The 22178-nt window shown below is 53.8% G+C and overlaps 1 protein-coding gene across 1 annotated transcript; it reads right to left on the reverse strand.

Annotated features, from left to right (window-relative positions):
• Positions 1 to 1838: 1838 nt before the first annotated feature.
• On the reverse strand, positions 1839 to 20790 carry CDA (cytidine deaminase). The gene is made up of 5 exons (XM_069947195.1): positions 20566 to 20790; positions 13966 to 14202; positions 10092 to 10203; positions 4868 to 4925; positions 1839 to 2564 (listed from the first exon to the last, which is right to left on the reverse strand). The coding sequence occupies exons 2-5, from the start codon at positions 14156 to 14158 to the stop codon at positions 2451 to 2453; spliced, it is 477 nt and encodes a 158-aa protein (XP_069803296.1). The 5' UTR covers positions 14159 to 14202; positions 20566 to 20790; the 3' UTR covers positions 1839 to 2450.
• Positions 20791 to 22178: the final 1388 nt, after the last annotated feature.

Below are 22178 nucleotides of genomic sequence, written 5' to 3' on the forward strand. Positions count from 1 at the left end.
AAGCAGTGTGGCTCCTCTTGAAGCAGTGTGGCCCCTCTTGAAGCAGTGTGGCTTCTCCTGAAACAGTGTGGCCCATTTTGAAGCAGTGTGGCTCCTCCTGAAGCAGCGTGGCTCCTCCTGAAGCAGTGTGGCTCCTCCTGAAGCAGTGTGGCCCCTCCTGAAGCAGTGTGGTTCATCCTGAAGCAGTGTTGCTCCTCCTGAAGCAGTGTGGCTCCACCTGAAGCAGTGTGGCTCCACCTGAAGCAGTGTGGCTCCACCTGAAGCAGTGTGGCTCCTCCTGAAGCAGTTTGGCCGATCCTCAAGCAGTGTGGCTCCTCCTGAAGCAGTGTGGCCTATCCTGAAGCAGTGTGGCTTCTCCTGAAGCAGTGTGGCTCCTCCTGAAGCAGTGTGGCTCCTCCTGAAGCAGTGTGGCCTATCCTGAAGCAGTGTGGCTTCTCCTGAAGCAGTGTGGCTCCTCCTGAAGCAGTGTGGTTCCTCCTGAAGCAGTGTGGCCCATCCTGAAGCAGTGTGGCCTATCCTAAAGCAGTGTGGCCCATCTTGAAGCAGTATGGCCCATCCTGAAGCAGTGTGGCTCCTCCTGAAGCAGTGTGGCCAATCCTGAAGCCCCTCCTGAAGCAGTGTGGCTCCTCCTGAAGCAGTGTGGCCCCTCTTGAAGCATTGAGGCCCATCCTGAAGCAGTGTGGCCAATCCTGAAGCCGTGTGGCTCTTCCTGAAGCAGTGTGGCTCCTCCTGAAGCATTGTGGCCCATCCTGAAGCAGTGTGGCTCCTCTTGAAGCAGTGTTGCCCCTCCTGAAGCAGTTTGGCTCCTCCTGAAGCAGCGTGGCCCATCCTGAAGCAGTGTGGCTCATCCTGCAGCAGTGTGACTCATCCTGCAGCAGTGTGGCTCATCCTGCAGCAGTGTGGCTCCTCCTGAAGCAGTGTGGCCTCTCTTGAAGCAGTGTGGCTTCTCCTGAAACAGTGTGGCCCATTTTGAAGCAGTGTGGCTCCTCCGGAATCAGTGTGGCCCATCCAGAATCAGTGTGGCCCATCCTGAAGCAGTGTGGCTCCACCTGAAGCAGTGTGGCTCCTCCTGAAGCAGTGTGGCTCCACCTGAAGCAGTGTGGCCCATCCTGAAGCAGTGAGGCCCATCTTGAAGCAGTGTGGCCCATCCTGAAGCAGTGTGGCCCATCTTGAAGCAGTGTGGCTCTTCCTAAAGCAGTGGCTCCTCCTGAAGCAGTATGGCTCCTCCTGAAGGAGTTTGGCCCATCCTGAAGCAGTGTAGCCTATCCTGAAGCAGTGTGGCCTATCCTGAAGCAGTGTGGCCCATCTTGAAGCAGTGTGGCCGATCCTGAAGCAGTGTGGCTCCTCCTGAAGCAGTGTGGCTCTTTCTGAAGCAGTGTGGCTCCTCCTGAAGCAGTGTGGCTCCACCTGAAGCAGTGTGGCTCCTCCTGAAGCAGTGTGGCCCATCCAGAATCAGTGTGGCTCCTCCTGAAGTAGTGTGGCCGATCCTGAAGCAGTGTGGCTCCTCCTGAAGCAGTGTGGCTCCTCCTGAAGCAGTGTGGCCCATCCTGAAGCAGTGTGGCTCCTCCTGAAGTAGTGTGGCCCATCCTGAAGCAGTGTGGCTCCTCCTGAAGCAGTGTGGCCCATCCTGAAGCAGTGTGGTTCATCCTGAAGCAGTGTGGTTCATCCTGAAGCAGTGTGGCCCATCCTGAAGCAGTGTGGTTCATCCTGAAGCAGTGTGGCCCATCTTGAAGCAGTGTGGCCCATCCTGAAGCATTGTGGCCCATCCTGAAGCAGTGTGGCTCCTCCTGAAGCAGTGTGGCTTTTAGTGATGCAGCATCAGGATTCGGACACAGTAGTACTCAATGTTCTGTGATTTATTACAGATTATACATTGTAGATTACAGATTACCAGTGTTCTGTATACAGAGAATCATCAGGAAACACCAGTCCTGAAATCTGTTGTTGGGAAACCTGAGTAACAATATGGCTGCTGTCACTCAGCTTTCCAGAGTCCTGAATGGCAGATCTGTCTAATTACTCAGTGAGAAGGCAGGGAAGCCGATTTGTCATTCAGGGATCTGGGGAAGCGTGAGGACGCAATATACACTGACATACACTCAAGTCCAGAGGGGTGACCCGCTATCTCTTGTCCTGCCGGTATATACACAAGTCAAGGAAGGAATAATGTAGCTCTGTATGTGCTCCATGGATCTCATATCAGCCTGTGGTGATGATGTCACAGGATGGCGTCTGTCACAGGTGTCCATTCATCCCTCGTCCTTAGCGGAGATGGCTTCCTGCGATGCTCCCTGAGGAGCGGTGGTGCATATTGGGTGTAATACCACTGATCTGCAAGGGGACGAGGGGTCCTTGTGATTGCCCCTCATTGCTGCACTTAGGGGCCACACAGGCTCGCCTCCCTCTAGGGCCAGTCCCTCATAAAATAATCTACATTTGGGGAACTTTCCTTATTTCAGGGCCAGTTTCTCAGGTCCGAAGGAAAAGGGCAGCAGATCCTCCAGGGTCCGTACGTAGTAGGAGCCGCTCGGCTTCGTGAGTATGATCTGCCACGCCGAGCCAAACTGTGAAAATACAACACAAGACGTAGTAAGAGACGCGAGCGTTTATCTCACAGGACCTGTCCCTTTAAGGGGCGCTCTGTCAGACATCTTTCTTTCTAACGTGATTATGATTGTGCTGGGACAGAAGAAAGAGAGCGACTTCATCCAGGATCTGGACACATTGTGAGGTATCGGCAGCATGAAAGAAGTCTGACAGTATTGGATTGGGCCCAGAGTAGACCCAGTACATTATCTGGGTTAGAGAGGGTACGTGTAGTTTCCCGCCACAAGTATAACTCATAGGGTTTATTAAAGTATCACCTGACTGTTGTGATGTATGTATATTGTCCTCTAATCTTAAACTGCACTTTTGTATATAATTTTGTAAGTATTGGCAGATGGTATTAAAAGAGTTTACCTATTCACCCATATATACTTTCTGCTCTTTACTGCCACCCCTGGTGGACAACCATATTCTGTTAAAGGGGTTATCCAGCATTAGAAAAACATGGCTGCTTTCCTCCAGAGACAGCACCACTCTTGTCTCCAGGTTGGGTGCAGGTTTTACAATTTGGTTCCATTGAAGTGAATGGAGCTTAATTGTAAACTGCACCTGACCTGGAGACAAGAGCAATGCTGTCTCTCGGAGAAAGTGGCCATGTTTTTCTAATGCTGGAGAACCCTTTTAACTTAATTTCTAGTAAAGGGGAGTAACCTTCTGGTCTAACCCTCCATAACACAGGTGTCACACCTTAGGGCTGACTGATCCCTACCTTAGGGCTGACTGATCCCTACCTTAGGACTGACTGATCCCTACCTTAGGGCTGACTGATCCCTACCTTAGGGCTATCACTGCAAGACTAGTTAGTTAATGGAATTCAGCAGTTTATAAATACTCAGCAACTCCTGCTCTCTGAATCTGTACCTGCATGTAGCCGCCCCCAAACCACCGGTACCACATTGTAGAGGCCCTCACTCCGCATCCTGTTTGTGGTCAGCCTTTCTCCTGGTATTTTGAAGAAAAAATACTTTAATTGCTGTGGCGCATTGGGGTGTGGCCGGGTGGCCTACAGCGCCTCCATCCAGTCCAGGTACATACTGAAAGTGATGGAAGGCGGGGAGAGAGGCCAACTCCCGAACCGAATGCGGCGTGAGGACTTCGCTACCGCCAGTGTGGGGGCGGCTACATGCAGATTTACTTTACGTTAAACCAGAGAGTTAAGTCAGTCAAGTTAAGTTCTTAGTCTCTGCCCTCAGCCTTCAGTCTCCGGCCCTCAGCCCCCAGTCTCCGGCCCTCAGCCCCCAGTCTCGGCCCTCAGCCCCCAGTCTCGGCCCTCAGCCCCCAGTCTCGGCCTTTAGCCCCCAGTCTCCGGCCCTCAGCCTCCAGTCTCTCGCCCTCAGCCCCAAGTCTTGGCCCCCAGTCTCGGCCCTCAGCCTCCAGTCTCAGGCCCTTAGCTCCCATTCTCGGCCCTCAGGCCCCAGTCTTAGGCCCTCAGCCCCCAGTCTCAGCCTTCAGTCTCCAGCCCTCAGCCCTCAGTCTCAGCCTTCAGTCTCCAGCCCTCAGCCCTCAGTCTCGGCCCTCAGCCTCCAGTCTCTCGCCCTCAGCCCCAAGTCTTGGCCCCCAGTCTCGGCCCTCAGCCTCCAGTCTCAGGCCCTTAGCTCCCATTCTCGGCCCTCAGGCCCCAGTCTTAGGCCCTCAGCCCCCAGTTTCAGCCTTCAGTCTCCAGCCCTCAGCCCCCAGTCTCAGCCCTCAGCCCCCAGTCTCAGCCTTCAGTCTCCAGCCCTCAGCCCCCAGTCTCAGCCCTCAGCCTCCAATCTCTGGCCCTTAGCTCTTAGACCTCTGGCCCTAGTCTCTACTAAGCATCCTGTGTATGAACACTATAAGAGCACAAGGAAACAATCATTCTAGGGTGACTTAGCCATCTGCGGACCCCCGGCAGGCTGGAAGACCTTCTATTCTTGGCAGCCGACATTCGGTCATCTTCACTTCTCAGGAACATCTCCTCATCTGACTAACCTAATGGGTTAACTCTTTCAGTGCCATCCACCATTACAAGCTGCTGTTATTGGAACTGTATAGGTTTTGAGCCATGAAGTCCCAGTGTCTAGATCTACGCTTTATGTTTACAGACCACCAACCCTGGGCGAACACCTACCCCTGGCCAGAATACTGGTACCAGGGAACAGCCCAGGGCATTAACAGTTTCACATCTACCGTTCTGTGACTTTCCCGCTCCAGGTCCTACCCCAGGTCAGCACATATGGATCCTCCAGGACTAGGCATGCCCCCTATTAGTGAACTGTTTAGGGGTTCCTCCTCATACCTCTCTCATGACCTGTCTGCAGGCTCCACACGGTGTTATAAACTCATCCTCCACGTCACTGCAAGAGAAAAGCGGGGACATCGATTACAGACAGATCCCCCCTGTCCTTAGAGAAAATGGAAAGGACTATCTAGAATTTGGAGAAGCATGGTTGCTTTTTATACCACACTGCTGTCCTCAGGTTGTGTGTGGTTTTACAGTTCAGCTCCATACACATTAATGGATCTAATCTGCGATACCACACACAGCCTGAGGACAGGGGTGGCGCTGTTCTGGAAGCAGGCGGCTGTGTTTACATTCTGGATGAACTCAGTTCTCATAATGGCCACTAGAGGCAATATTACATAACAGTGAGATGTCCATACTGGCCTGGATAGCCCATTATAACTAGCCCATTATAAGTACTGCAGGAACTAGATAGGCAGGATTACGGCACTGACTATAGGGGAGATGAGTGGAGCCACAGGGGGCGCTGTGATACACGGATTGTACAGCCTCTGGATGATTCCCCAGTGATGTATATTGGGCACAGGGGCCGATTACACACAGTGACATAATAGATCAGTAATAACCGCACCGGTTAATAAGTAACTGGATCTTCAGGGTTAAATCTGTGCGGCAGAAGATCAAGAATCAATCATTAATCTCAGGGGTCGGATCAGCGACATGTCTCCAGCACAGCACGCACCTCCTGTACATTATAACCTGATAAAGCTCCTCTATTGCTCCCTGTTATCAGCCAGTTATGGACTGGAGATGAGATGACTGAATACAGGTTATTGTTCTCTGTTATCTGCGATTTCAGGGTCATCTTGGGTCATGTCTAACACTGTAGTGATTGGCTCCTCCAGCTGCATTTGTTACAATGTATCAGTACAGACGGTTCTGTTCCAGTCCCTGAGATCGTTAAATGACAAGAAACTTACACAAGACTGGGGCCACAAGAACTATCATACAAGTGAGCAAGAAGGAGAGAGCGCGAAAGAGAAGGAAAGCGAGCGGGAGAGAGAAGGAGCGCAAGAGCGAGAGAGAGAGAGAGAAGGAGAGCGAGAGAGAGAGAAAGAGAGCGAGAGAGAGAGAAAGAGAGCGAGAGAGAGAGAAAGAGAGCGAGAGAGAGAGAAAGAGAGCGAGAGAGAGAGAAGGAGAGCGAGAGAGAGAAGTAGAGCGAGAGAGAGGAGAGCAAAAAAGAGCGAGAGAGAGAAGGAAAGCGAGAGAGAGAAGAAGAGCGAGAGAGAGAAGGAGAGCGAGAGAGAGAGAAGGAGAGCGAGAGAGAGAGAAAGAGAGCGAGAGAGAGAGAGAAAGAGAGCGAGAGAGAGAAGGAGAGCGAGAGAGAGAAGTAGAGCGAGAGAGAGGAGAGCAAAAAAGAGCGAGAGAGAGAAGGAAAGCGAGAGAGAAGGAGAGCGAGAGAGAGAAGGAGAGCGAGAGAGAGAAGGAGAGCGAGCAGGGGAGAGAAGGAGCATGAGAGAGAAGGAGAGAGAGAGCAAGAGAGAGAAGGAGAGCGGGAGAGAAGGAGAGCGGGAGAGAAGGAGAGCGAGAAAGAGGAGAGAGGAGAGCGAGAAAGAGGAGAGCGAGAGAGAAGGAGAGTGAGAGAGAGAGCAAGAGAGGAGAGCGAGAGAGAAAGAGAGCAAGACAAAGGAGAGCGAGCGGGAGAGTGAAGGAGCACAAGATAGAGGAGAGCGAGAAAGAGAGAGAGAGAGCAAGAGAGAGGAGAAAGAGAGCAAGAGAAAGGAGAGCGAGCGAGAGAGAGAAGGAGAGCAAGCAAGAGAGAGAATTAAAGCAAGCAAGAGAGAGAAGGAAAGTGAGCGGGAATGAGAAGGAGAGCGAGCGGAAGAGAAGGGGAGCGAGAGAGAGAGCAAGAGAGAGAAGGAGAGCGAGCAGGAGAGAAGGAGAGTTTGAGAGAGGAGAGCAAGTAAGAGAGAGAAGGAGAGCAAGTGGGAGAGAGGAGAGTGAGGGGGAGAGAGGAGAGTGAGCGGGAAAGAAGAAAAGCAAACAAGAGAGAGGAGAGCGAGCATAGAGAGAAAGAAAGAGCAAGCAAGAGAGAGAAGAGCAAGCGAGAGAGAGAAGTGGAGTGAGCGAGAGAGAAGGAGAGCAGCACGAGCAATGCATTCCACTGTGTTGGAAACAACGAGAGCCACCTGCAGTATCCTTGTGGATTGCCAAAATCAATGACCTGATGCATATGGCGGGCCTCACCTCCAGCCTACACTCCAGATATAACCTGGTCTTCATGGATGCGCATCCAAGGAACAGATAAATACAGGAATCTTTTGAGATTTCCTACCCAAACGTTCTACGACATGGTTGGTGTCGGAAGCTCAGCAAGCGCTTGCTTCCCCTGCTTCCTCTCCTCCACTTTTCCCCTGACTCCTTCTTGTCCCGCTACTACTCTCTAGTTTTGTTTTGTTCTTTTTATTTTCTCTCCCTTCATCATTATTTTCAGACTTCTCTAATAATGATAAAAGCAAATTGTGAACAGGGTCGGAAGGCCCCCCCCCCCTCCTCCGCGGAGCCAAATATATATTCTTGGCTAACCTTCCTATATACTTCTGAATACAAATGTGTTTATGCATGTTATTCGTGTTGGCTTCTGCTGTACACTGTTCATTATTTTGGTGAAAATAAAGAATAAAAAAAAAGGAGAAGAGCAAGCAAGAGAGAGAAGGAGAGGAAGTGAGAGAAGGAGAGCGAGAGGGAGAAGGAGAGCGAGCGGGAGAGAAGGAGAGGAAGTGAGAGAAGGAGAGCGAGAGGGAGAGAGAGAAGGAGAGCGAGCGGGAGAGAAGGAGAGGAAGTGAGAGAAGGAGAGCGAGAGGGAGAGAGAGAAGGAGAGCGAGCGGGAGAGAAGGAGAGGAAGTGAGAGAAGGAGAGCGAGAGGGAGAGAGAGAGAAGGAGAGCGAGCGGGAGAGAGAAGGAGAGCGAGCGGGAGAGAGAGAAGGAGAGAAAGCGGAAGAGAAGGAGAGGAAGTGAGAGAAGGAGAGCGAGAGGGAGAGAGAGAAGGAGAGCGAGCGGGAGAGAAGGAGAGGAAGTGAGAGAAGGAGAGCGAGAGGGAGAGAGAGAGAAGGAGAGCGAGCGGGAGAGAGAAGGAGAGCGAGCGGGAGAGAGAGAAGGAGAGAAAGCGGAAGAGAAGGAGAGGGAGAGAGAGAGAAGGAGAGCGAGCGGGAGAGAAGGAGAGGAAGTGAGAGAAGGAGAGCGAGAGGGAGAGAGAGAAGGAGAGCGAGCGGGAGAGAGAGAGAAGGAGAGCGAGCGGGAGAGAGAAGGAGAGCGAGCGGGAGAGAGAGAGAGAAGGAGAGCGAGCGGGAGAGAGAGAGAGAAGGAGAGCGAGCGGGAGAGAGAGAAGGAGAGAAAGCGGAAGAGAAGGAGAGGAAGTGAGAGAAGGAGAGTGAGAGGGAGAAGGAGAGCGAGCGGGAGAGAAGGAGAGGAAGTGAGAGAAGGAGAGGAAGTGAGAGAAGGAGAGCGAGAGGGAGAGAGAGAGAAGGAGAGCGAGCGGGAGAGAGAAGGAGAGCGAGCGGGAGAGAGAGAAGGAGAGAAAGCGGAAGAGAAGGAGAGCAAGCAAAAGGGAGAAGTAAAGCGATCAGGAGAGGAGAGAAAGCGGGAGAGAGAGAGAAGGAGAGCAAGTGGGAGAGAGAAGGAGAGCGAGCGGGAGAAAAGGAGAGCAAGTGGGAGAGAAAAGGAGAGAAAGCAAGAGAGAGAAGGAAAGCAAGCAGGAGAGAGGAGAGAAAGCAAGAGGGAGAAGCAAAGCGAGCGGGAGAGAAGTAGAGCAAGCAGGAGAGAGAAGGAGAGCAAGCGGGAGAGAGAAGGAGAGCGAGCAGGAGAGAAAGCAAGAAAAAGGAGAGCAAGCGGGAGAGAGGACAGCGAGCGGGAGAGAGAGGAGAGCAAGCGGGAGAGAGAAGGAGAGCAAGCAAGTGAGAGAAGGAGAGCAAGTGGGAGAGGAGAGCAAGCGAAGAGAGAAGGAGAGCGAGCAGGAGAGAAAGCGAAGAGAGAAGGAGAGCGAGCAGGAGAGAGAGGAGAGAAAGCGGAAGAGAAGGAGAGCAAGCAAGAGGGAGAAGTAAAGCGAGCAGGAGGGTAGGAGCGCAAGCAGGAGAGAGAAGGAGAGCGAGCAGGAGAGAAGGAGAGTAAGAGAGAAGGAGAGCAAACAAGAGAGAAGGAGAGCAAGTTGGAGAGAAGGAGAGCGAGCGGGAGAGAGGAGAGCAAGCGGGAGAGAGAAGAGAGAGAGAGAGCAAGCAGGAGAGAAGGATAGTGAGCAGGACAGAGGAGAGAGAGCAACTAATCGAGAAGGAGAACAAGCAGAAGAAAGAGCAAGCAAGAAGGCAAGCTGGAGAGAGCAGGAGAGAAGGAGAGCGAGCGGGAGAAAGCAACTGAGCGAACAGGAGAGAGAAAGAGCAGCAAAGAGAGTGTGATAGTGAACTGAGAAAAAGAGAGTGTGTGGGAGAAGGAAAGAGAGCGAGCAGAAGAAAGACAGTGAGCGGGAGAGAGAAAGAGAGTGTGTGGGAGAAGGAAAGAGAGCGAGTGCGACTGTAAGTTAGGCCCCCCCACCCCCATTTGCAGTCTTGTACAAAGTGTCTTGTAGTGGAGCTGTGGGGCGGGGCAGGGGGCGGGGAGTGGGCAGGGGGCGGGGCCACTCAGCTGTAAATGATATAATACCAGAACAATGTTTTTTTCCCCTGATCTTTAAACCTCTGGATTCTGCATTCAAAGAATTTACAATGTTGTGCAGAAAGTTCATGGAGACCTTGGACTGGATCTGCCGCCATTGGCGCTCTGTGTGTTATCTCCATCCCATAAAGTGTCTGAAGTGAGGTCCCTTCTTCCTGCAATGTTCATCCAGAGCCTCCTGGTTCAGCAGCACAATGCCAGATCTGCTGTCAACAATTAGGACACATTCGCTTTCTTCCAGAAACAGCGCCGCCCTGTCCGTGGTGTGTAAGGCTACGTGCACACGGAGCAAAAGTGGCGGAATTCTTCATGGCGGGATGCCGCTAGCGTCCGTCATAATGACAGTCTATGGGAGGCTGGACAAGTCCGTTCTTTAGTGGCGAGAGAAGCGCGAGCCTCCCATAGAGTGTCATTATGACAGGGAGGCTGGCGGCATCCCACCGCTGTGGACAATTCCGCCACCTTTGCTCTGTGTGCACGTAGCCTAAGTGTGGCGCTGTCTCTGCTCCCTGGCTTCAGCGAGTCCAGCCCCCCAGGATCTGTATTGGGGGCAGACATGGGGGGTGTCACTTACCTGGCCACAGCCATAGCAATGAAGTGTGTGGAGCCCTGACACACGGCGGTCTGGATGGCGGTACGCTCCGCGCAGGTCCCCAGAGTGTAACAGGCGTTCTCAACATTACAACCTGCAGAATCGATCAGAAGGCGCCGACATGTAAGAACAGTCAGGGCAGGTGACATACATGGGTTGTTAAAGGGGGAGAGTCCTACACTTCCACTTTAAGGGCAAATCAACTAGTGTCAGAAAGTTATACAGATTTGTAAGTAAAAATCTCCAGTCTTCCAGTACTTATCAGCTGCTGTATGTCCTGCAGGAAGTGGTGTATTCTCTCCAGTCTGACACAGTGCTCTCTGCTGCCACCTCTGTCCATGTCAGGAACTGTCCAGAGCAGGAGAGGTTTTCTATGGGGATTTGCTGCTGCTCTGGACAGTGAGGTTGCAGCACCTGCTGTATACACTGCCTGTCTGGTCTTTCTGTAGCGTCATTCAGCACAAGGCAGCATGCTGTACACACCGCAGAAGTGTCCCAATAAAGATGTACGTATGTGTGTATATGACGGGGAGCTCAGAGAGCAGATCCAGCCGCCTCTCCTCCGACATCAGAGAGTAATGTAATGTCTATGGGGAAGGGGAGGAGCTGAGGAGCTGGAGACAATACACACTGTGCAGTCACAAGCGAGGCCAGTACTATTAGTGATGTCCCTATATTAGTAAGTTATATAGATTCAGGTTATAGGGCCCGGACACAGAGGAGGCCCGGGGACACAGAGGAGGAGGAGGCCCAGAGACACAGAGGAGGAGGAGGCCCGGGGACACAGAGGAGGAGGAGGCCCGGGGACACAGAGGAGGAGGAGGCCCAGAGACACAAAGGAGGAGGAGGCCCAGAGACACAGAGGAGGAGGAGGCCCAGGGACACAGAGGAGGAGGAGGCCCGGGGACACAGAGGAGGAGGAGGCCCGGGGACACAGAGGAGGAGGAGGCCCAGGGACACAGAGGAGGAGGAGGCCCGGGGACACAGAGGAGGAGGAGGCCCGGGGACACAGAGGAGGAGGAGGCCCGGGGACACAGAGGAGGAGGAGGCCCAGGGACAAAGAGGAGGAGGAGGCCCAGAGACACAGAGGAGGAGGAGGCCCGGGGACACAGAGGAGGAGGAGGCCCAGGGACACAGAGGAGGAGGAGGCCCGGGGACACAGAGGAGGAGGAGGCCCAGGGACACAGCGGAGGAGGAGGCCCGGGGACACAGAGGAGGAGGAGGCCCAGAGACACAGAGGAGGAGGAGGCCCGGGGACACAGAGGAGGAGGAGGCCCGGGGACACAGAGGAGGAGGAGGCCCAGGGACACAGAGGAGGAGGAGGCCCAGGGACACAGAGGAGGAGGAGGCCCAGAGACACAGAGGAGGAGGAGGAGGCCCAGAGACAAAGAGGAGGAGGAGGCCCAGAGACCCAGAGGAGGAGGAGGAGGCCCAGAGACAAAGAGGAGGAGGAGGCCCAGGGACACAGAGGAGGAGGAGGCCCGGGGACACAGAGGAGGAGGAGGCCCAGAGACACAGAGGAGGAGGAGGCCCAGAGACCCAGAGGAGGCCCAGGGACACAGAGGAGGAGGAGGCTCGGGGACACAGAGGAGGAGGAGGCCCAGAGACACAGAGGAGGAGGAGGCCCGGGGACGCAGAGGAGGAGGAGGCCCAGAGACGCAGAGGAGGAGGAGGCCCAGAGACACAGAGGAGGAGGAGGCCCGGGGACACAGAGGAGGAGGAGGCCCGGGGACACAGAGGAGGAGGAGGCCCGGGGACACAGAGGAGGAGGAGGCCCAGAGACAAAGAGGAGGAGGAGGCCCAGAGACACAAAGGAGGAGGAGGCCCGGGGACACAGAGGAGGAGGAGGCCCGGGGACACAGAGGAGGAGGAGGCCCAGAGACACAAAGGAGGAGGAGGCCCGGGGACACAGAGGAGGAGGAGGCCCAGAGACACAGAGGAGGAGGCCTGTGGACACAGAGGAGGAGGCCCAGAGACACAGGAGGAGGAGGCCCAGAGACACAGGAGGAGGAGGCCCAGAGACACAGAGGAGGAGGAGGCCCAGAGACACAGAGGAGGAGGAGGCCTGTGGACACAGAGGAGGAGGAGGCCCGAGGACACAGAGGAGGAGAAGGCCCAGAGACACAGAGGAGAAGGAGGCCCGGGGACACAGAGGAGGAGGAGGCCCAGAGACACAGAGGAGGAGGAGGCACGGGGACACAGAGGATGAGGAGGCCCGGGGATACAGAGAAGGAGGAGGAGGCCCAGAGACACAGAGGAGGAGGAGGCACGAGGACACAGAGGAGGAGGAGGCCCGAGGACACAGTGGAGGAGGAGGTCCGGGGACACAGAGGAGAAAGAGGACTGGGGACACAGAGGAGGCCAAGAGACACAGAGGAGGAGGAGGCCTGGGGACACAGAGGATGAGGAGGCCCGGGGACACAGAGAAGGAGGAGGTCTGGGGACACAGAGGAGAAAGAGGACTGGGGACACAGAGGAGGAGGAGGCCCAGAGACACAGAGGAGGAGGAGGCCCAGAGACACAGAGGAGGAGGAGGCCCAGAGACACAGAGGAGGAGGAGGCCCAGAGACAGAGGAGGAGGAGGCCCAGAGACCCAGAGGAGGCCCAGGGACACAGAGGAGGAGGAGGCCCAGGGACACAGAGGAGGAGGAGGCTCGGGGACACAGAGGAGGAGGAGGTTTGGGGACACAAAGGAGGAGGAGGCCCAAGGACACAAAGGAGGAGGCCCTGGAACACAGAGGAGGAGGCCCGGGGACACAGAGGAGGAGGAGGCCTGGGGACATAGAGGAGGAGGAGGCACGGGGAGACAAAGGAGGAGGAGGCCCAGAGACACAGAGGAGGAGGAGGCCCAGAGACACAGAGGAGGAGGAGGCCCAGAGACACAGAGGAGGAGGAGGCCCAGAGACAGAGGAGGAGGAGGCCCAGAGACCCAGAGGAGGCCCAGGGACACAGAGGAGGAGGAGGCCCAGGGACACAGAGGAGGAGGAGGCTCGGGGACACAGAGGAGGAGGAGGTTCGGGGACACAAAGGAGGAGGAGGCCCAAGGACACAAAGGAGGAGGCCCTGGAACACAGAGGAGGAGGCCCGGGGACACAGAGGAGGAGGAGGCCCGGGGAGACAAAGGAGGAGGCCTGGGGACACAGAGGAGGAGGAGGCCTGGGGACATAGAGGAGGAGGAGGCCCGGGGAGACAAAGGAGGAGGCCTGGGGACAAAGAGGAAACAACTAAGGGACAAAGATTACAAATAATTGTTTATTCCAATAAGAAAAAAATGTTGGACAACTTCTGTAAGCTTTAAAGAGGAATAGGTAAGTTGATTCATGGAGATCCCCTTTAAGTGTGTGTGGGGGTGCTCTTCTGCCCTGGACACACCCGCAGAGGGGATCTTTACGCACTACACACCCGGATATCAGGTCTCAGGGACACTTTTTAAAGCAACACAAAAAAAATAAAAATGACCCAACTAGTATTTTGACCTTTGCTCTGGGGGCGGAGTCTCGTCTCCATGATACAGTTCCTAAGGGATTTGTTGACAGGTTCACAATGTATTGTTGTTGAGGTGAATAATGGGGTCAGATCTCAGCTGTGACACGTCCTGCTGTTGTGTCACGTCCCGTGTTCGCCTTACACAATGACCGACACTTTTGAGCCTCTGGCCGTTGTAAGGATGCGGTGTAACTGTTGTGACATTTCCCCCCATCACTATGTTCTGTACGTGACTCCATTGTCTCTCATGACAATAATTGTGCAAACATTAGTGAACTATGGTGTAAAGGGGTACGAGAAGTACCAGATATTCACCGAATGTGCCGCCCCTTTAAATTCTATACGGAATCAGACAATGAGTCATAGTTACCCAGAAAAATCCTGCCGTCCTGATCCAGCAGAGCCGCCCCCACCGGGAACTTGCTGTACGGGCAGTGGGCGAAGGCTTTGGCTTCATGACTTTTTTGTACGAGTTTCTGGATCAGCTCCGGTGTCAGGCCGCGGTCATGTGACTGCCCGTTATTCAGGACGCCATCTTCCTGACAACTCGAATCCTGATTCATCTTCTATAAGGAATTCAGAGACTGTGACTATATCTGGATATGTCCTGCAGAAACGGGAGAGTTACCGATGTAAAGGAGCGTTCCCACACGGCGGAACATCCTGCAGCTGCGATATTCTGCAGCATACATCCCAATATCCATAGGTCACATGTGCACAGTACAGTATACATGGGGGGGGGGGAGCATTACCTGTATAGGATCCCCCCATGTGCACAGTACAGTATACATGGGGGGGGGGGGGGGGGAGGGGGGGTACATTACCTGTATAGGATCTCCCCCATGTGCACAGTACAGTATACATGGGGGGGGGGTACATTACCTGTATAGGATCCCCCCATGTGCACAGTACAGTATACATAGGGGGGGTACATTACCTGTATAGGATCCCCTATGTGCACAGTACAGTATACATGGGGGGGGGGGTACATTACCTGTATAGGATCCCCCCATGTGCACAGTACAGTATACATGGGGGGGGAGCATTACCTGTATAGGATCTCCCCCATGTGCACAGTACAGTATACATGGGGGGAGGGGGGGTACATTACCTGTATAGGATCCCCTATGTGCACAGTACAGTATACATGGGGGGGGGGAGCATTACCTGTATAGGATCCCCTATGTGCACAGTGCAGTATACATGGGGGGTACATTACCTGTATAGGATCCCCCCCTGTGCACAGTACAGTATACATAGGGGGGGGGGGGTACATTACCTGTATAAGATCTCCCCCATGTGCACAGTACAGTATACATAGGGGGGGGGGGGAGCATTACCTGTATAAGATCTCCCCCATGTGCACAGTACAGCATACATGGGGGGTACATTACCTCAGGGACGCTTTAACCTGGTTGCATATGGTGCACGTGCACCAGGCCCCCTGATCCAGATCACATGACAGGGGCCCCCTGGCTGAGTCACCACAAATTTTAATCCCCCAACCACCTAATGAGCCGGGACGCCTGACTGCGTGTGATGTCACCCGGCCCGGCACCTGATTGGATGCGCAGCGCGCGCATCGCACGGCCGGCCGCAGCGGCGCCAGTCCTCCTAGTCTGTATGCTGCTGTGCCCCCCAGTCCTCCTAGTCTGTATGCTGCTGTGCCCCCCAGTCCTCCTAGTCTGTGATCTCCTGTACCCCCCCAGTCCTCCTAGTGTGTAAGCTCTTGTGTCCCCCCCCCCCCCAGTCCTCCTAGTCTGTAAGCTCCTGTGTCCCCCCCAGTCCTCCTAGTCTGTAAGCTCCTGTGTCCCCCCAGTCCTCCTAGTCTGTAAGCTCCTGTGTCCCCCCCAGTCCTCCTAGTCTGTAAGCTCCTGTACCCCCCCCAGTCCTCCTAGTCTGTAAGCTCCTGTGTCCCCCCAGTCCTCCTAGTCTGTAAGCTCCTGTGCCCCCCCAGTCCTCCTAGTCTGTAAGCTCCTGTGCCCCCCCAGTCCTCCTCCTAGTGTGTAAGCTCCTGTTTCCCCCCAGTCCTCCTAGTCTGTATGCTGCTGTGCCCCCCAGTCCTCCTAGTCTGTGATCTCCTGTACCCCCCCCAGTCCTCCTAGTCTGTAACCTCCTGTGCCCCCCCAGTCCTCCTAGTCTGTATGCTGCTGTGCCCCCCAGTCCTCCTAGTCTGTGATCTCCTGTACCCCCCCAGTCCTCCTAGTGTGTAAGCTCTTGTGTCCCCCCCCCAGTCCTCCTAGTCTGTAAGCTCCTGTGTCCCCCCCAGTCCTCCTCCTAGTCTGTAAGCTCCTGTACCCCCCCCAGTCCTCCTAGTCTGTAAGCTCCTGTGTCCCCCCCAGTCCTCCTAGTCTGTAAACTCCTGTACCCCCCCCAGTCCTCCTAGTCTGTAAACTCCTGTACCCCCCCCCAGTCCTCCTAGTCTGTAAGCTCCTGTGTTCCCCCAGTCCTCCTAGTCTGTAAGCTCCTGTGTCCCCCCAGTCCTCCTAGTCTGTGATCTCCTGTCCCCCCAGTCCTCCTAGTCTGTAAGCTCCTGTGTCCCCCCAGTCCTCCTCCTAGTCTGTAAGCTCCTATGTCCCCCCCAGTCCTCCTAGTGTGTAAGCTCCTGTGTCCCCCCAGTCCTCCTAGTCTGTAAGCTCCTGTGTCCCTCCAGTCCTCCTAGTCTGTAAGCTCCTGTGTCCCCCCAGTCCTCCTAGTCTGTAAGCTCCTGTGTCCCCCCAGTCCGCCTAGTCTGTAAGCTCCTGTGTCCCCCCAGTCCTCCTCCTAGTCTGTAAGCTCCTGTGTCCCCCCAGTCCTCCTCCAAGTCTGTAAGCTCCTGTGTCCCCCCAGTCCTCCTAGTGTGTAAGCTCTTGTGTTACCCCCAGTCCTCCTAGTCTGTAAGCTCCTGTACCCCCCCCCAGTCCTCCTAGTCTGTAAGCTCCTGTGTCCCCCCAGTCCTCCTAGTCTGTAAGCTCCTGTGTCCCTCCAGTCCTCCTAGTCTGTAAGCTCTTGTGTCCCCCCCAGTCCTCCTAGTGTGTAAGCTCCTGTGTCCCCCCCCCCAGTCCTCCTAGTCTGTAAGCTCCTGTGTCCCCCCAGTTCTCCTCCTAGTCTGTAAGCTCCTGTGCCCCCCCAGTCCTCCTCCTAGTCTGTAAGCTCCTGTGTCCCCCAGTCCTCCTAGTCTGTAAGCTCCTGTGTCCCCCCAGTCCTCCTCCTAGTCTGTAAGCTCCTGTGTCCCCCCAGTCCTCCTCCTAGTCTGTAAGCTCCTGTGTCCCCCCAGTCCTCCTAGTCTGTAAGCTCCTGTGTCCCCCCCCCAGTCCTCCTAGTCTGTAAGCTCCTGTGTCCCCCCAGTCCTCCTAGTCTGTAAGCTCCTGTGTCCCCCCCCAGTCCTCCTAGTCTGTAAGCTCCTGTGTCCCCCCAGTCCTCCTAGTCTGTAAGCTCCTGTGTCCCCCCCCCCAGTCCTCCTAGTCTGTAAACTCCTGTGTCCCCCAGTCCTCATCCTAGTCTGTAAGCTCCTGTGTCCCCCCAGTCCTCCTAGTCTGTAAGCTCCTGTGTCCCCCCCCCAGTCCTCCTAGTCTGTAAGCTCCTGTGTCCCCCCAGTCCTCCTAGTCTGTAAGCTCCTGTGTCCCCCCCCAGTCCTCCTAGTCTGTAAGCTCCTGTGTCCCCCCAGTCCTCCTAGTCTGTAAGCTCCTGTGTCCCCCCCCCAGTCCTCCTAGTCTGTAAGCTCCTGTGTCCCCCCAGTCCTCCTAGTCTGTAAACTCCTGTGTCCCCCCAGTCCTCCTAGTGTGTGAGCTCCTGTGTCCCCCAGTCCTCCTCCTAGTCTGTAAGCTCCTGTGTCCCCCAGTCCTCCTAGTCTGTAAACTCCTATGTCCCCCCAGTCCTCCTCCTAGTCTGTAAACTCCTGTACCCCCCCCAGTCCTCCTCCTAGTCTGTAAGCTCCTGTCCCCCCAGTCCTCCTAGTCTGTAAGCTCCTGTGTCCCCCCCCCAGTCCTCCTAGTCTGTAAGCTCCTATGTCCCCCCAGTGCTCCTGTGTCCCCCCAGTCCTCCTAGTCTGTAAGCTCCTGTGTCCCCCCCCCAGTCCTCCTAGTCTGTAAGCTCCTGTGTCCCCCCAGTCCTCCTAGTCTGTAAGCTCCTGTGTCCCCCCAGTCCTCCTCCTAGTCTGTAAGCTCCTGTGTCCCTCCAGTCCTCCTAGTCTGGACTGGGGGTACACAAGAGCTTACACACTAGGAGGAGGACTGGGGGGACACAGGAGCTTACAGACTAGGAGGACTGGGGGGTACACAAGAGCTTACACACTAGGAGGACTGGGGGGGGGGGCACAGGAGCTTACAGACTAGGAGGAGGACTGGGGGGGCACAGGAGCTTACAGACTAGGAGGAGGACTGGGGGGGCACAGGAGCTTACAGACTAGGAGGACTGGGGGGACACAGGAGCTTACAGACTAGGAGGACTGGGGGGGGGACACAGGAGCTTACACACTAGGAGGACTGGGAGGACATAGGAGCTTACACACTAGGAGGACTGGGGGGACACAGGAGCTTACACACTAGGAGGAGGACTGGGGGGGTACAGGAGATCACAGACTAGGAGGACTGGGGGGCACAGCAGCATACAGACTAGGAGGACTGGGGGTACACAAGAGCTTACACACTAGGAGGACTGGGGGGACATAGGAGCTTACACACTAGGAGGACCGGGGGGGGGGGGGGACACAGGAGCTTACAGACTAGGAGGACTGGGGGTACACAAGAGCTTACACACTAGGAGGACTGGGGGGACATAGGAGCTTACACACTAGGAGGACTGGGGGACACAGGAGCTTACAGACTAGGAGGACTGGGGGGGGGGACACAGGAGCTTACAGACTAGGAGGAGGACTGGAGGGACACAAGAGCTTACACACTAGGAGGACTGGGGGACACAGGAGCTTACAGACTAGGAGGACTGGGGGGGGGACACAGGAGTTTACAGACTAGGAGGACTGGAGGGACACAAGAGCTTACACACTAGGAGGACTGGGGGGACATAGGAGCTTACACACTAGGAGGACTGGGGGACACAGGAGCTTACAGACTAGGAGGACTGGGGGACACAGGAGCTTACAGACTAGGAGGACTGGGGGGACACAAGCTTACACACTAGGAGGACTGGGGGACACAGGAGCTTACAGACTAGGAGGACTGGGGGGAAAACAGTTGCTTACACACCCATACTCCCGGGGGGGGGGGGGGGGGGTCCTTATTAGTTCACCAATCCCTACAGTGGAAACCTGTCAAAGCCAGAAACTGTTCCAGTGGTGATATTAGGTCTGTACCTGCCCCCATTAGCTTAACTCTCCATTATTCATAAAGATTTAGGGGTATTGTACCTGACATAGCAATGCTCCCCGACCATACTCCCTTTTTATAACTTGTGATAACACCTGATGCACTGAGTATAACGCCCCAGTGATAATACTTGATAAATAGAATTCAGTAAACCTTAATAAGGAGAGGGGGCCCATCAGTGTATTAAAACGGCCCTGGTCTGTATGATACTGTATATCCCCTGTATATATGATACTGTATATCCCCTGTATATATGATACTGTATATCCCCTGTATATATGATACTGTATATCCCCTGTATATATGATACTGTATATCCCCTGTACACCTGTCTGTATGATACTGTATATCCCCTGTATATATGATACTGTATATCCCCTGTACACCTGTCTGTATGATACTGTATATCCCCTGTATATATGATACTGTATATCCCCTGTACACCTGTCTGTATGATACTGTATATACCTGTCTCTATGATACTGTATATCCCCCATATACCTGTCTCTATGATACTGTATATCCCCCGTATACCTGTCTCTATGATACTGTATATCCCCTGTATATATGATACTGTATATCCCCTGTCTCTATGATACTGTATATCCCCTGTATACCTGTCTCTATGATACTGTATATCCCCTGTCTCTATGATACTGTATATCCCCTGTATATATGATACTGTATATCCCCTGTATATATGATACTGTATATCCCCTGTATATATGATACTGTATATCCCCTGTATATATGATACTGTATATCCCCTGTACACCTGTCTGTATGATACTGTATATCCCCTGTATATATGATACTGTATATCCCCTGTACACCTGTCTGTATGATACTGTATATCCCCTGTATATATGATACTGTATATCCCCTGTACACCTGTCTGTATGATACTGTATATACCTGTCTCTATGATACTGTATATCCCCCATATACCTGTCTCTATGATACTGTATATCCCCCGTATACCTGTCTCTATGATACTGTATATCCCCTGTCTCTATGATACTGTATATCCCCTGTATACCTGTCTCTATGATACTGTATATCCCCTGTCTCTATGATACTGTATATCCCCTGTATACCTGTCTCTATGATACTGTATATCCCCCATATACCTGTCTCTATGATACTGTATATCCCCTGTATATATGATACTGTATATCCCCTGTCTCTATGATACTGTATATCCCCTGTACACCTGTCTCTATGATACTGTATATCCCCTGTACACCTGTCTCTATGATACTGTATATCCCCTGTATATATGATACTGTATATCCCCTGTATATACCTGTCTCTATGATACTGTATATCCCCCATATACCTGTCTCTATGATACTGTATATCCCCTGTATATATGATACTGTATATCCCCTGTCTCTATGATACTGTATATCCCCTGTACACCTGTCTGTATGATACTGTATATCCCCTGTCTGTATGATACTGTATATCCCCTGTCTGTATGATACTGTATATCCCCTGTCTCTATGATACTGTATATCCCCTGTCTGTATGATACTGTATATCCCCTGTCTCTATGATACTGTATATCCCCTGTATATACCTGTCTGTATGATACTGTATATCCCCTGTCTGTATGATACTGTATATCCCCTGTCTGTATGATACTGTATACCCCCTGTATATACCTGGCTATAGCTGCAGGCACATCTGCCGGGTTCCTCCTCTTGCTGCTGGTTTCCCCACAGACTGAGTTGTCCCAGGACGTCAGCAGAACAGGAGCGGGACCCAGCGTCCACCCGGCAGCCTCCTGACTGCTGATTGGATGACGGGTGACAAACAGCTGAGCCGTCCCTGCGCCTCCATCCTCTGTGACTGTTGCTGTGCTGCCTCCCGACACAGCTGAGAGGAGGACAAACAATAGGGGAGACACAGCACACAGCAACCAATCTCTCTGCCTGGTCTGTTACAGTGTGTCAGTGCAGGTGTATATATCTATAGTAAATGTATGCGGGATCTTCTTTACCACAGCCAGGTAACATCCAGTCCGCTCTTCTCCACAGATGAAGCTTTCCTTCAGGTCCGATCCCAGAGGATCAGCAGGTGGTTCTAGCTCTTATATATGGGGGGTATGGAGGAATGGACCACAATACCCAGAAGCCTCAGCTCCACTCAGCCAGCACCTCTACAGACTTTTACTCTGTCCTTATACTAGTTTCCTTCATTGGATGATACTGAGGAGCACCTGATTGGCTAAGAGCAGGATAATCCAGTTTTATGACTAAACACTTAATCTGATTGGTCAGAGAGACTGATACTCTGTGATTATGCAGATGTTCCGTCCTTTGAAGATTTTGGAGGGCGGGTTCCATGGCCGGCCTATTGTTCACAGATCAGTTATCTGAACAATAAAACAAGGGCGACCTCTGAAGTGACCTCTGAAGTGACCTCCACCTAATGCCGAGACCTGCGAGACCTGCTGCGAGACCTGCGAGACCTGCTGCGAGAGTGCGATGTCCATCCAATCTACATTCTGCCATATTATCCTGCTCAAATCATCAAACAAAGCCTGGAAGGAGATATATATATATATACACCTACACTGGTGCTCACCAGAATGGATTCACAGCCCAGAACCTTCACACTTTACGCCTGATCATTGCTGATAATTCAGACCTCTGTATCTTGCAGCTGCTTCATCTTCTTCCTCCTGCAGCGATTCAGCCCAATTCACACACATGAACACACATACAAACATCTGGTCACAGCAGTTGGAGTACAGGAACACCACCGGGCTCCATCCCACTGGTCACAGCAGTTGGAGTACAGGAACACCCCCAGGCTCCATCCCACTGGTCACAGCAGTTGGAGTACAGGAACACCCCCAGGCTCCATCCCACTGGTCACAGCAGTTGGAGTACAGGAACACCCCCAGGCTCCATCCCACTGGTCACAGCAGTTGGAGTACAGGAACACCCCCGGGCTCCATCCCACTGGTCACAGCAGTTGGAGTACAGGAACACCACCAGGCTCCATCCCACTGGTCACAGCAGTTGGAGTACAGGAACACCCCCAGGCTCCATCCCACTGGTCACAGCAGTTGGAGTACAGGAACACCCCCGGGCTCCATCCCACTGGTCACAGCAGTTGGAGTACAGGAACACCCCCAGGCTCCATCCCACTGGTCACAGCAGTTGGAGTACAGGAACACCCCCAGGCTCCATCCCACTGGTCACAGCAGTTGGAGTACAGGAACACCCCCAGGCTCCATCCCACTGGTCACAGCAGTTGGAGTACAGGA

Source organism: Dendropsophus ebraccatus, chromosome 12, assembly GCF_027789765.1.
Source record: "Dendropsophus ebraccatus isolate aDenEbr1 chromosome 12, aDenEbr1.pat, whole genome shotgun sequence".
In the NCBI taxonomy this organism is placed as follows: Eukaryota; Metazoa; Chordata; class Amphibia; order Anura; family Hylidae; genus Dendropsophus; species Dendropsophus ebraccatus.